At 39.4% G+C, this 14,516-nt stretch overlaps 1 protein-coding gene across 1 annotated transcript; it reads left to right on the plus strand.

Moving 5' to 3' along the window:
- Positions 1 to 2,163: 2,163 nt before the first annotated feature.
- Positions 2,164 to 12,497, plus strand: LOC137259238 (talin rod domain-containing protein 1-like). The gene is made up of 2 exons (XM_067796868.1): positions 2,164 to 3,541; positions 11,546 to 12,497. The coding sequence occupies exons 1-2, from the start codon at positions 2,644 to 2,646 to the stop codon at positions 11,767 to 11,769; spliced, it is 1,122 nt and encodes a 373-aa protein (XP_067652969.1). The 5' UTR covers positions 2,164 to 2,643; the 3' UTR covers positions 11,770 to 12,497.
- The last annotated feature ends 2,019 nt before the right edge of the window (positions 12,498 to 14,516 follow it).

Consider the following 14,516-nt stretch of genomic DNA (forward strand, 5'->3'; position numbering starts at 1 on the left):
ACCACATTTCACACTGTATTGTCACTTACCCGGGAACACCAATCTTCCCTTACAAAAGTGAGAATATCCGAAAAACGTACACTACTGGCATACTTTAATCTAATCACGCAGAAGTACGGGGATATTTTCTAGTAATTGCATCCACCGTTAATTCTTATTGTCTCGTTAAGGTAGAGGAGATTCTGGTCACGTGATCAGTTTTCCCTTTTTTGATACTTTTTTGAATATTATATGAAATGGAATTTCATAAGTCTCGTTAACCTATTCATGTGCGGGCATGTAATGGCCATTTTCTACGAAACTTGAAGTCAGATATAAGCTCATTAATTTGAGACGACTCCATTGCAGGAAGTGAAAGTTATTATAATCTGAATACGGAGCGAAACGTCTCTTTACTGAGTTTCGCCAGACACATCCATCACATCGATCACACCGATCACATCGGACACACCGATCACATCGGTCACACCGATCACATCGGTCACACCGATCACATGGGTCACACCGATCACATCGATCACACCGATCACACCGATCACATCGGTCACACCGATCACACCGATCACATCGGTCACACCGATCACATCGATCACACCGATCACATCGATCACACGGATCACACCGATCACATCGGTTACACCGATCACATCGGTCACACCGATCACATCGGTCACACCGATCACATCGGTCACACCGATCACATCGGTCACATCGATCACATTAGTCCCCTGTTACGAACAGCATAGGTTGCTGAAGATAAATTTTGAACAGGATCTTCAAAGGTGCACTGGTTTGTCAGACCCGTGAAGATCGCGGTTATTCTTAACCATCAAAAACCCATGCTTGTATCCAGATTACGTAGATCGATGCTTATGCCGTTGATCACCGGATCGTCTGTTTATACTAGAATATTGCTGAATGTGGCGTACAACTAAAATCACTCACACTTTAAAAGATCAGTTTCTAACAGGATCTTCGTGGGTGCACTGGTACACTTTGTCTCCTAGGCATATGACACGCGTCTCGCTCATAGAAACCCTCACAGACCCATTTCACCTTCGTCTTTCCAATTTACTCAGTGCAAGACAGGAATACTGTCCAAAGCATCGTGAAATTAAATTAATTTATGAAATTTATGAAACAGTTTTCACTTTCGGTTGCAAAGACAAATTAAATTACCGGTATCAGTTATACAGTCACGTTCCCAGTGAGTTTAGTTTTACGCCGCTTTTAGCAATATGACGTCGTGGGATCCGACCTTCACACACTGTATCCATGAGGGAATCGAACCCGGGTCTTCGGCGTGATAGGCACACACCTAATCACTGCACTATTGCGCTCCACAGAGTTTTGATCGTGACGTTCCACTCTTGAAAACGATCTTTATATCTTTCTGCGAAAACGTTCTATGTTTATGATTACATATATACCATAAATACATAGTTTTTGTCAACTTTGATATTACATTCTTCATATTAACATTCTTAGTAATCTTAGTCTCAGTATATTTCGTTACACTCCACTCAGTGGTGGAGAGTAACGAAAAGTACTGAGGATAAGTTTACTTAGACTGTTTATATTAAAGGTATTAAGAATTAATATTTCCGATAAAAGTTCCACTAGTAAACTCATATAAGGAATAGTCCTGTACAGACAACACTGTAATAACAATTATATTTATGCATGATATTAATGCATTTATAATGTAAAGATGTACAAGGCATTAAAACATTATCGCAGTAATACGCAAGTATGGTATAATACTTTTTTGTCAAAAAGGCTGCTATGAGGCTGTCTAATGGTCACCAATTGACATTCTCTTATTATGAGATAGTTATATAGTGCTAATATCCAAGAACCTAGAACATGGTCAAGGCGTTGGTACATTTTTCCCACGATCACGGGATTTCATTCTCAACGGCACATCATGTTATCAATCACTACTCCCTAGGGCATTTTGTAGCTGGGGCAGTTCGACTGGTACCGATTATGCACACTTAGCAGTTTTACTCCAATAACCCACATACAAATGACCATGACCTATCAACAAATTCGTTTGTAGGTCAAAAGTCCAACAGACACCCATTATCTACAAAGCGACATGTTATATGTTGTTAGGAAAATATTGCGTTCGGAAGTGCACTCTTCCATGTGTGGACCACACCCAAAGTCTAAATACAAGCCCGGGGAAGCAGCTGAATTTGTATGCCAGGACAGAATTATGTGTTGAACAGCTGGGTGGGGCTGTAATTACGAGCGTAAATTATTTGCAACTTGACGAAATAGCTGATTCAAGGGGCACAGCTATGGTAGCCGGACCGCTGTGTCATTGTTTTGATAATTTGCATATAACACGTGCTTTCAGGGAACAGTAACCGGAGAGTGTTTGACAGTTGAGGGATGTGTAGAAGATGAACGGTAAAGTGTTTGACATTTGTCACGTCGACTGCATGGAATAACGCTCCACTACAAACAATGTTTCATTGCAGTTATTATTTCAAATTTACTTCAGGCGGGAAAGGAATAGTAGCAACTCGAACTGCAATGATGGAAACATATCAACACTTGAATCGTGCAGACGATTACGGAATACAATTATATTTGAATAACGGACGGTTTATATGTGCATGATGGATACCGCATATGGAAATGTGGACATTATGCAGTAATTTTCTGGTAGATATTAGTGGAGGACGAGTGTTTGAGGGAGATAACGCGAGTCTGCATGATTTGCTTCAAATGGTGATGCCATCAGACAACGCCAGGGGAGTCGCCATGACGTGCGACAGGTGTCACTCGAAGATGCAGTCCATTGCAGAACTATTGTTAATATCATGCGACGCTCGGCCTGTGTCAAGTGAAGATCTTTCACCTTTTACGAAATCCTATTCTCGCTGTCGTGACGAAATCCTGGATATTTTACGACGGCTGAGTAACTTGATGAAAGATGTTGCTTCTCAGTTAAACAGTGTGACTTCAGTACACTGGCATGATATTAGCGCCTGTATTCAAGACATGTGTGATTTTGTGGTAAGACTTGTAGAGTGCTGCAGCCACCTTGCCTACCTCACAGCAATCGACTTCCCCGATTGTTCACCATCACAAGCAGGAATTATCGACAGGTATAAAATCTGTCGAGCAAATCTAGACATCAAAATAAGCTGCACTCGTCTCAAAAGATCCAGACTTCACGACCTTCATTCACAGTTTCTAGTCGATATATGCTCAAATATATCCCAAGCTTTATCAATCATGACGGATGTTTGTCGTACAGCTGGAGAGAATGCTTCTGACTCGAGTGATCAAGAACAGTTTAAGCTGTGTGTGAAAAGCGTGACATCAAGTACAAGTTGTCTGATTGCTAGTATCAAATGTTTTAAGTCTCATCCCAATCAACGTCATCTTGGTCGAATTGTTGCGTTCTGTGATCCAGTTATGACTGCCAGTAATGCCCTCGTGACTTTCACTACCGAAGACGGGTTTATCGGGAAGCCTGCAAATCTCACAGCGGATGCCAAGGAAAGCCAGAAGTCAATTTTAGGTGAGTTAATAGTTAAGGAGTGAGTGAGTTAAACCTTGATGAATTCTTGCATTAACTCATTTTCACTTGTTACAGGACCAAAGCCTTTTCTTTATTATTTCATCAAAATGCAAACCTAAAATAACAGGGCTTAATTTAAGGAACTGAAACCTGCTTGCACCTCATGTAAACTTACATAGAAACATAGTTGCACCATGTGCAATCTGACAAGGAATGGTTGCACAACATGCAATCTCATGTAGAAACATTGTTGCACTGTGTGAAATGTGACATGGAATTGTCATTTGGATCTCATTTAGAAACCACATGCAATCTTACATAGAAACCTTCTTGCACCTGGTTCAACCCTACGTAGCCACCTTGTTGCACTAAACAAAAACAGGTTGCTGGATGTACACTCAACTTGACTCCAGCAATATTGCTTTGGGTGACACCAGAAATGGGAATCACACATGTTTTACCCATGTGGTGAATTGGAACTCAGGTCTTCAGTGTGACAAGCGAACACTTCAACCACTGAGCTGTCTGACATCCCAGTTAACATTTTTAATTGTGTCAGCATTGATTCAGCCTGCAGTAATGAGACCAAGGTAAAATTTGTCATTTAACTTTGCACAGTTGCCTTCAGCAAGATTTTACCTATATGGGATGGTCTGTAAATAATGAAGTGTGGACCAGACAATCCAGTGATTGACTTCATGAGCATCATTCAAAATCGGGATTTAATGATGTTACCACCAAGTCCGTGACTCTGAACACCCAATCCCTTTACTTTACTGGCATCTCCTGACATGTGAGGGTTGTTGAAGATCAATTCTAACCTGGATATTCACAGGTGCCAATTTACGGTATGACCTGCAGTGCCTGTGCATTGATCTTCTTTAATCTGTTACAACACAGCCTCCATGGTGTAGTGCTTAGAGTGTCAGTCCCCAGCAGTGTCATGTCTAAGGATGTTAAAATATGGTGCTTCTTGGTGCCTGCATACTGTTCGACATAAACAGATACAGCAAGGACTGGGTGGCTTGGTGTCAGTACAGTGTGCCTGAGTGGGGTATTCAGACTTATGCTGTGGTATGGTATCTCAGTGAGCTAGCAATCATGTGAGCGAAATATTCTCAATTATGACGTTCAACCCAATTTCACATCACAAGTGCACAACTGAAAAAAATCATTGTCCTAAGTCTAAAACATGATCTCCTTGAGAAGATCTGGACAAGAAGTGATCTTCAGCAAACCATGTTTTTCTCCACTCCCCAGGCCCTCCAAATAAAGGTCTTGTTGGAAAATGGTCTTCCAGACAGCATCTGTTCCAGTACACATGAGGCTTTCATGGTCATTTGTTAACAATGCTTCTTATAAGAAGCGACAAACAGAATCAAGGGGTCAGACTGACATGCGCTTTGTATCCCAGTGCTCATGTTATCAACCATTGGATTATTTGCTTCATAAGCTGCAGTGTTTCTGAGTGCAGCATTCAACAGCAGAAGTACATGGCAAGGGTTGATTAGGCATCATATTGTCTGGACAGAGGCCTAGATAATCTGCGTATCTGGGTAAAATCTGCATAGAAAATTTCCAGTTACTTTTCATTTGTACTTCATGTGAAACCTTGACTGAGGCATTCCCAGTTCTGCAGAAATTTTGAAAGCAAGAATGTAAACACGATCACATTTTAACCATGATTTTGCCCAATATGATAGCCAAAAGAACTTTGTCTGGAATCCTGGGTGAATGTCATCATTTTTCAGGAAGACATATCAATATTCATCGATCGTCATGATACACCTGAAATAATGCTGACTAAGCTGTTTATCAGCCTGCTAGGCATCTCATACTAGATCCTAGCTATGTCCCAGCATCTACTGCTAAATGCAATGTTGGCTCATCGCTATGTCCCAGCATCTACTGCTAAATGCAATGTTGGCTCATCGCTATGTCCCAGCATCTACTGCTAAATGCAATGTTGGCTCATCGCTATGTCCCAGCATCTACTGCTAAATGCAATGTTGGCTCATCGCTATGTCCCAGCATCTACTGCTAAATGCAATGTTGGCTCATCGCTATGTCCCAGCATCTACTGCTAAATGCAGTGTTGGCTCATCGTCATCTGCTAATATGTTGGCCCAAAACTACTAAATTGTGGTTTGGTCAAGTGAACATTTTGTGATGGTGATCCTCTTTGACTGGAAGCATTTGTGGAATGTAAATCTGATTAAGATCTCAGCGTTATAATTTTGCATAAAGCTGTAAACATTTCTGTAACATTTATTGCCAACAAATTCTAAGGAAATGCTACGATGCCTTTTTTTTTTCTTTTTGTTTGGTTGTTGTCTTATGTTTTCCAAATCATAAAATGAAATTTACACCAGTCCAAATCATGAAAAGATTTCTACGTGTTTATATTGAGAAATTTTGTTGTTTTGCAGTTTAAAAAAAGAAAGTTGAGTTAATTTTTGTGTTTGTTTTAATGTTTAATTTTTTTAAAATACACAGAATTAAGATAACACTTGTACATCACCAGATCCTGAAAACATTTTTATGTAAGGCAGTGTTTGTGTTAAAGCAGAAATCTGTGTTTTTTTAGGCCAAAAAAGAAAATAAAAACACCAACAAAATATTTTGCGTGCATGTTTTGGACACATCGAATCTGATCTACTTCTTTTGAAAAAGATTTGGACTACATATTTCCTATTTCATTTCTGCAAAACCTATAAAACCTACCGTGAACGTTGAAGGCTGCACCAGTACATATTGTCAGAATGTACTTGTACTGAAGTTTTCAGTTTTGACAATGCAAGCAGGTAGATACATTGAGAGCTGACAAGCACTGCATTAAATCTGGTGATTCAGAGGTAATGTGCAGCTGATACCTCACAGCAAACTATAACAGCCGGTGACATGTTGTACAGTCATTCTTGTTAAACTCGAACCTTATTCATGTCAGTTTGCATACTCATCAAAAATAAGAAAGAAACAGACAATTACTTAGGAAGAAAGGCCTTTCTTTCCAGTTTGGGCAATTCAGATTTCATCAATGGCAGCTGTATTCTCAAGGACCATTATTGTTGAAGGAACTGCTTTCTCTCAGGTTTGGACAATGTAGATTCCATTGTATAAAGTTTGTATGCTAAAGGAAAAGGCACAGGAACAGTTCAGTTGGGCTTTACGTCACATTGGCATTGTTCTGCCATTTAGTGGTGAGATCAAATGTGAATTCATACACATTTCAAGTAAAAAGTACAAATAATTTTAGAACATATGTGTTCATTGCATCATTATTTTAAAAACAGAAAATGTCATAGCACAAAATATGAAAGCAAGCAATTCAGATTTTTTTAACATAGTTACATTTTATGATATAGGCCATCTTCCCTCACGTAATTAACGACCACATGCCCGCTCACATGGAAAAATAGATCTTTCCGATGTCTAACATCCAAAAGTGAGTCCTTTGCAGTGAATGTTTAAGAATGTAAAAGAACACTAGACTGGGACATCGGGCAGTTGGTTATTCCCACCCCTGTTGTATATAATTGACAGCAGCTGTATGTGTATACTTATGAATAAAAATAAAGGAATGTGCAATTATCGTTCAAGAAACCACTTTCTTCCCTCTTCAGTAATTGTTCATTTTTGAAGGATTTCATTGCAGGTTTGAAACTTAATAAATCTGAAATACTGAAGGGAGTGCAACGATTAACCTTGAGTCATGCATTTGAGAATTCCTGGGACTCATGTTTGTAATTTTCAGAGGTCCTGGACTACAAAACGGGGGTGCCAGACACTTAAATATTATTGTCAATACTGTTATTGTATTTTGTATCATGATCAACACATCAGTTGTTGCAGCAATGAAGTATCAAATGACACCTTAACCCAGCCTTAAGCAAACTCAGTGATAACCTACTTCAAACCACGAAGATCGGGCTTAGACCTTCAGCAACCCATGCCAGATTAGAAGACAACTGATTGGGTGGTCAGGGTCTCCGACGTAGTTGATATGTCATCGTATCTCAGTTGTGTATATTGATGCTCATGCTATTGATCACCGGATCGTCTGGCCCAAATTCTATTGTTTACAGACTTCTGCCAGGGATTGGAAATGGCAGGGGCCATGAGCCATTTTGCACATTAGAATGAAAACTGGCCCATTAAAATTTTGAAGTTTACTATTGATACAAGGGCAGTGACCCATTCAGAATTCAGGAAATGAAATAATAATCTGGAAAATGCCCCATTGACAAAGTTCTCTTTCCCAGTCCCTGCTCTGCCATATAGCTGGAATATTGCTGATCTGGCGTTAAACAAGAAATGAACTAACACTTATTTTTCAATTTTTAGCTTTTAAAAATCATTTTGTACCCATCCTTCTATTTCAACCAAAATTGAAAACCCTGCACCCGGTATTATTGTACAAGTGTATTACTTTAGAACTGTATAATACTTCACAACTTTACCATAGAAAAATATGTAATTTATGATATCATCAAATTCAAATTCATTAGTAACTAATCTCGAGCCTCCAAGGACCCTTTACTTTCCAAATGTTGTGTTGACATTGATTTGTGCAGTGTCGACATCAACAACCTCTCCCAGCCAGGAGGAAGTAGTTGTCAGATAGTGATCAACAATGCAGCCAAGGACATGGGTGTGGCCGCTTGCTACTCTTCACTGTGACCTAGTGAAGATTACAGAGATATGATCACCCTTAGTGCATGCTCAATGTGTTGATAACACCTTCAGGTGTGGTGAGGAAGCATTGAAGGTTGTGTTTTTTGGGTGTGTGATTGCTGCGTGGGAACTGGAGGTGAGGAAAATGTACAGGAAATGTCAATGGGCCGAGTTGGTTGTTCTTGTTCTGTAATGCTGCTTTAAACAGTATTTCAGCAATATGGTGGTGGTGTGTAAATAATCAATTCTGGACCAGACAGTCCAGTGATCAACAACATGAGCACCGATCTGTGCAATAGGGATACAATGATTTGCGTCAAGCAAGTCAGCAAGCCTCACCACCTGATCCAGTTAGTTGAAATGCCGGGTAGTTATCTAGGAGTCAAAACCGGCTGCCCTTTGTGAGAAATGCTTGTTCAGAATTGAAATTTTAGTAAATTCATTAGTTTCCGAGATATTTTTATGTTGCATTTCAGTGCACGAATAAGTATTTTGAATTTGCACAGGTGCAACCTGAAACTGCAAAATATATATTTTTATACCACTTCATGTTAAGAGTTTGCTGTTCAAGAGCTCAAACTTGTGAGAGTGAGTGAAATTAGTTTGTTGCTGCTTGAGACAAAATCTTGGCAGGGAACACCAGAAATGGGCTTCACACATCTTACCCATGTTTGGAATTGAACTCAGGTCTTCGAACTGACAAACAAACACTTTAACCACTGGGCTACCAATGTGCCCCCTTGTGATGATGTGAGAATGATGAGGAAGCCTGTAAATAATCAATTCTGGACCAGACAATCCATTCACCAACAGCATGAGCATCAATCTACCGAACAAGGACATGATGACGTGTCAACCATGTCAGTGAACCTAACCACCCGATCCCGTTAACCCCTCTACTGACAACCATAGGTTACAGATAACCTGTTCATCAGAGCCAAAATAAGTTTTCATAATGTCGTTTTAATAACCAGTACCCAAACTCAAGCATTATAGTGTATACTGAGCAACCTGTTTTAGGCTGGTTCAACGAGGTTTTTACCTAAGGTTGCACCAGGTGCAAATGGAATATTGCCAGAAGTGGTGTAAAGCACCTCACTCACCCATACTATTACTGGGCCACACCAAGTTTATTTCTTGTTTACAGACTTTGTCTTAAAAAAACAGGAGAGGAAGAATCACCAGTCACCAGTAATATTCCTTATGAATGCTAAAATATTTTACTTAGAAATTTCTTGTAATTGTAAGCATTAGAATTTTAGTTTTTTGGGTGGAAAATTACTTTTTAGTTTAAAATATTTAAAATTGCATTTGTGTTTTGTACTCAGCTGTTTCTTCACATATACTTCTAATGTTCAATTTACAGAAAAGTGGGATACATTTTGAGGATTTTACTATATTTTTGATCCAACTTATTACAACATTTTGACAACCAGTTTTTCTTGAGGCTGATTGTACCGGTTAAGATCCAGGTAAAAATCAGCCTTCAGCAACCCGTGCTTGTCATAAGATGCGACTACGAGGATCGGGTGGTCAGACTCGCTGACTTGGTTGACACGCCAACCAGGTATTTACAGGACACAAATTCCTGTGTCCTACATGCATTAAAAATTGACAGTGAATGCAGCGAAATTTATTAGCACATCCACAGGGAATCAGGAAAAGTCCAAGTACTTTTGTGAAAATTCCAATCAAGCCACAGTAAGTAATCACTGAGTTTGCTTAAGGCTGGGTAACGGTGTCATTTGCTATTTCATTGGCACAAATATTGATATGTTGATCATGAAACGCAATACAATAACAGTATTAACAATAATATTTAAGTGTCTGGCACCCGCATTTAATAGTCCAGGACCCCTGAAAATTATAAGCATGAGTCCCATCGACTGTTAAATGCAAGACTCCTGGTAAATCCCCCGGAAATCCACAGATTTAAATACAAGTCAATCAATCCTGCTGCACCCAGATCCTCAGCTGATTTTCAGCTGAAACACTATCAGTTGTTGCCATCCCTGGATTATTTACAGAGCTATATAGCTGAAATATTGCCGGGTGTGATTTTAACTAAACTTACTCATTCTTGTGGCTAGTAACCAGTTAAGATGAAAGCTTCCTCTACTGACCCCAGCAATGGCACCTCCTGAACCTTCTTAGTGAATGATGATTAGGTTTCAAGTCTGAACTCAACCCTTTGAGATTTGCTTTTTCCACTTTTATCATTCATAACTGCGTTCCACAGAAGATATCGCTTGTATGAGAGCCGACATTATCTCGTAGGAGATATCGTTTTGACAGTAGATTTTATACAATGCCTTGACAATGCTATGATGTCATTAAAGTTGATGACGTCACAATGCTATGACATCGCTATGCTGAAAATCTAATGGCAGTTCTTAGTTCAGAGATATACATGTTTCACTGAAAACTGATGAAAAATGATTTTGGATGTTAAATATGATAAATAGATTCTCACCCTCATGTCTGTCGATATCAATTATATCAACACTCGCTGATAAGGTTAAAATACCCTTGGCAAGCCTGGAATATTTGTTACTTTATCAACTGGTGTGGATATGTTTGATATCAGCAGACAATTGGGAGAGATTCTCTATATATTCTAAGTTGACAAGGCCTGCTAGGCCACTGTTTGTACAGAGGAATCAAGTTCTCGAAATTGGCCTCAAAGAAATGGTCCAGTTTTTCAGCATGACTGCTTGGTCAGCATTGAGGTGTTGAAGTGTCTGTGAGAAGGTTATTGACCTTTGACCCTGACATAGAGGGCACTGCTCAGCCAGACTGTTGATAAGACAGTATACATTACTCACTTCTTGAAGCTGTCAATACTTAGAAATGCTTGGTAGGGGCAGGAGGATGATTTGATAAGCCCCTAATCTGTGTTTATGAAGTGGGAGATAAGTCAAGTATATGTGTATGCCAGAACTGCAGATTTGTAAACACTGTTCTGTAACAGCATAGATAGCAACTACTACACACACAAGTTGAAAAATAAAAACTTTTTTCCTTCTGAAACTGATTTTAAATTTGCCATGAAGAAAAGTCACATCCAGCTTATGAGTTTAGGTCTTTAAATGGTATTTAGAAGTGATACACATAAGGGAGAGAGTGTTTATGGATGTCGACCCGTCATGAAGATGACATCCATGAAAACTATCTTCCTCAGCTGAGAATTTTTCTTCAGTCCTGCAGTGAAGATCTGAATCTTGCAGTGGGTAATTATAGGGTGGCCAGGTGGTTAAAGCATTTGCTGGTTAAGCGCAAAACACAGGTTCAATTCTCTACATGGGTACATTCTGCACTCCTCTGTTCCAGGTGCCTGTATGAGCATTGTGTCTGCGAACGTCCAAACATGTCGGTCTGTCCGGGACCTAGCCTACGATGTCATGAATGCTCGTCACCGGGAGAGAATAGCTCTCTGTACGGAGTCAATGGACCGGGCGTCATCACAGCTTCAGGACATCATCATGAGTTACAGCATCGACGATTCGTCCTCGGACACAACATCGTCAACTGTATCATCAACATCTTCCAGATAGATAATAGATAATGGATAATAGATGATTCTCCAAGCAATTCCGTTTCTTCTTCTAAGTCAAAGACAATGACAGCATAATGTTGATATCTAAGTCAGTGAGGTAACTCGAAGTCATGCATCTACAATAGTCATTTAATCTACATTAGATAACGTGTTGATAAGTTATGGCCAGGATGATGATGATGATGATGATGATGATGATGATGATGATGATGATGATGATTATGGAGAAGCAAGCACAATACAAATGACCCCCTAAAATGACTCTCCCCCAACTGTGTTACATGTACAAGATCAATGACCATCCTCCTAATACAAGTGTACAAGTGACACCCCGCACCCACCCCCTCACACACTTCCCCATAACAAACTGGGTGACCTCCCTTAAAATCATCATCACGCTCTAAGGGATAAGTTATGCACAATCCCTTAAGGATTATTCTAATATTTGACCTTAACTCAGTAACTGTGAATTTGTAACATCAGGAATGGAATGTTCGAGAAAATGTGCCACAGCGAATAGGGAAAGGAGTTACTTGGTTGCTGAACAAAGATGTCCCATCTAGTCAAAGACATGTACCGCTGGCATTGATTCTAGGCACTGCCCTTTGTCATTTGTGTTCTAGCACACTAAGTAGATCGGTCTGTGTCGGGGCTGGTTCCATAAATGTAAATCTGAAACAGAAGCCAGCAAATCTCCAAACTAAGTAGGTTTTGTGAAAAACAAAACCAAATAGAATAAAGCAAGAAACAACAAATTCTGATTTGATTGAACATTATAAAAAAGTAAGTGAACTCATACTAGTGATTATGGCTGACAAGGCACCGCAACTTGACATGACCCATAATTTGACATGAACCAGCTCACAATTAAGATTCTATCTAATCATGGTCTCATTTTCTAAGTGACCCACTGAATTGAGGGTTGGTTGGCCATGACCCTACTCTTTGGAACTCCTCTAATGAATACCACCTGTTATGGGGCTGGGATTAAGAGTGAAGTGAACCCTGGGGGCATCATGAAGTATTCATAATAGGGAGGAGGGTTTGATTTTTCTTAAGTGACAAGACATATTTTTTCTGTCAAGGGTTTAAAAACTGTGGTTTTCATTGTGAAAAGAGGCACCAAATGAATAAGATAAGATTGACTGAGACAATGGTAATAAGAAGGGCTCATTTTATGAGATTGTTAACCTACTTGCACCAGGTGCAACCAAAGATATGAACCTAATTGCACCATCCAAATTCCAGTTTGCGCTGCCTCTGGTTCACATCGAACCTGTGTATTAATTTTGTCTGTAGATACAATTATTTAGATGATTATTTGGAAGTTTACCCACTCAAAAATTGGTTTGCACATGATGCAAGTTAGATTAATAACTAGGTTGCTCTTTGTAATATTGGGTTGCACCAGTGCAAGTAACAAAACTCTTAATTGAGCTGCCAACAGTGGTCAGGTCTTCGAAACACATATTTTCAATATAAAGAAAATTTCTCACGGAATATGTACATTTAGGATTTTATTCATGGTCAGCTGCTCAGTTATGTTTAGGACTTTTTCTGTTAATCCATGCATGTTGCCACACACCAGTGATGTAAAATTATATTAATTTATTCAGACAATATTGTCATATTTGCCCAAAGTTGTATCTCCAATACTCATCAATTATCCATCAATATTTAGATAATGATTATGGGTCTCTGTAATCTATGGGTTCAGTGGGCTCTGTTCTAGTCAGAGAATACTTAGACTCACATTTATTCATTATGCAGCTATACTGACTCTTAACAAACACCAGTAGAATGTTGCATCAGCTTACCTTTTGGAGTGACTAATCACAATGCACCTCACCAAATAGTGAAAGTTAATGTTCACACATATGGTTTTAACATTTATCTTGAAAATGCACTCAAACGATTCAATACTATTTCACCCATGCAAGTGTAGATTGGAAACTATCATTCAGTTTGGTCTGCTAGAGGATGATTATCTTGATACAACATGGCACCACCTTTCTTCAAGCTCATAAAACAGAAGAGAGTTGGTCCCTCTGTCAGGTTGCCAATAAGAGTTACCTCCCTTTGCATCTCTTTCCCTGTCATCAGAATCTTGTGTTTTTCTGCTACATATTAATGATCTTTTTCCATGAAATTACCCCTGACCTTCTTCCATCAGGTTTGTCTAATCCATTGTTGGGTCTTGGGCAAATATATTTATTTTGCCCTGTCCATGTTAAGATTGCAGTGATAGAGATGAAATATTGCCATCTTTACATCCTGTATGTGCTTGAAAACTAGTCTTTGTTTCTGTTGGTTATTGTGCAGGTGTGTTGTTACTAAGGCAGGACTGTTGTTGCCCAAGCAAGGATGTTGTTTCTGACAGAGATGTTGTTGTGAGTGTTGTTCATGAGGTAAGTTTGGTAAGTCAGGTGTGTTTTAGTTGAGGCAGTAGTCATATTGCTGCGACATGTACTTTGTTTGCTAAGGCAGGGATGTTTAATGCTAAGGCAGATGTGTTGTTGTTGACCCAGGTATGTTGTTGGTGAGGCAGGAATGTTGATTTTTGAGGTAGGTTTGTTTGGAAGGAGTGTTGTTGGTTAGGCAGCAGTGTTGTTGCTGATGCTGGAATGTTGTTACAATACCATTGTCTATACACAGCTCAGTATCTGTGAGCTGTTACCTCACCGTGATGCCGATAAATATACTCAAAAGTTCTCAATGACTGACCAGATGTGTTTTCCAAATCTC

Source organism: Haliotis asinina, chromosome 13 (assembly GCF_037392515.1).
Source record: "Haliotis asinina isolate JCU_RB_2024 chromosome 13, JCU_Hal_asi_v2, whole genome shotgun sequence".
Taxonomy (NCBI): Eukaryota; Metazoa; Mollusca; class Gastropoda; order Lepetellida; family Haliotidae; genus Haliotis; species Haliotis asinina.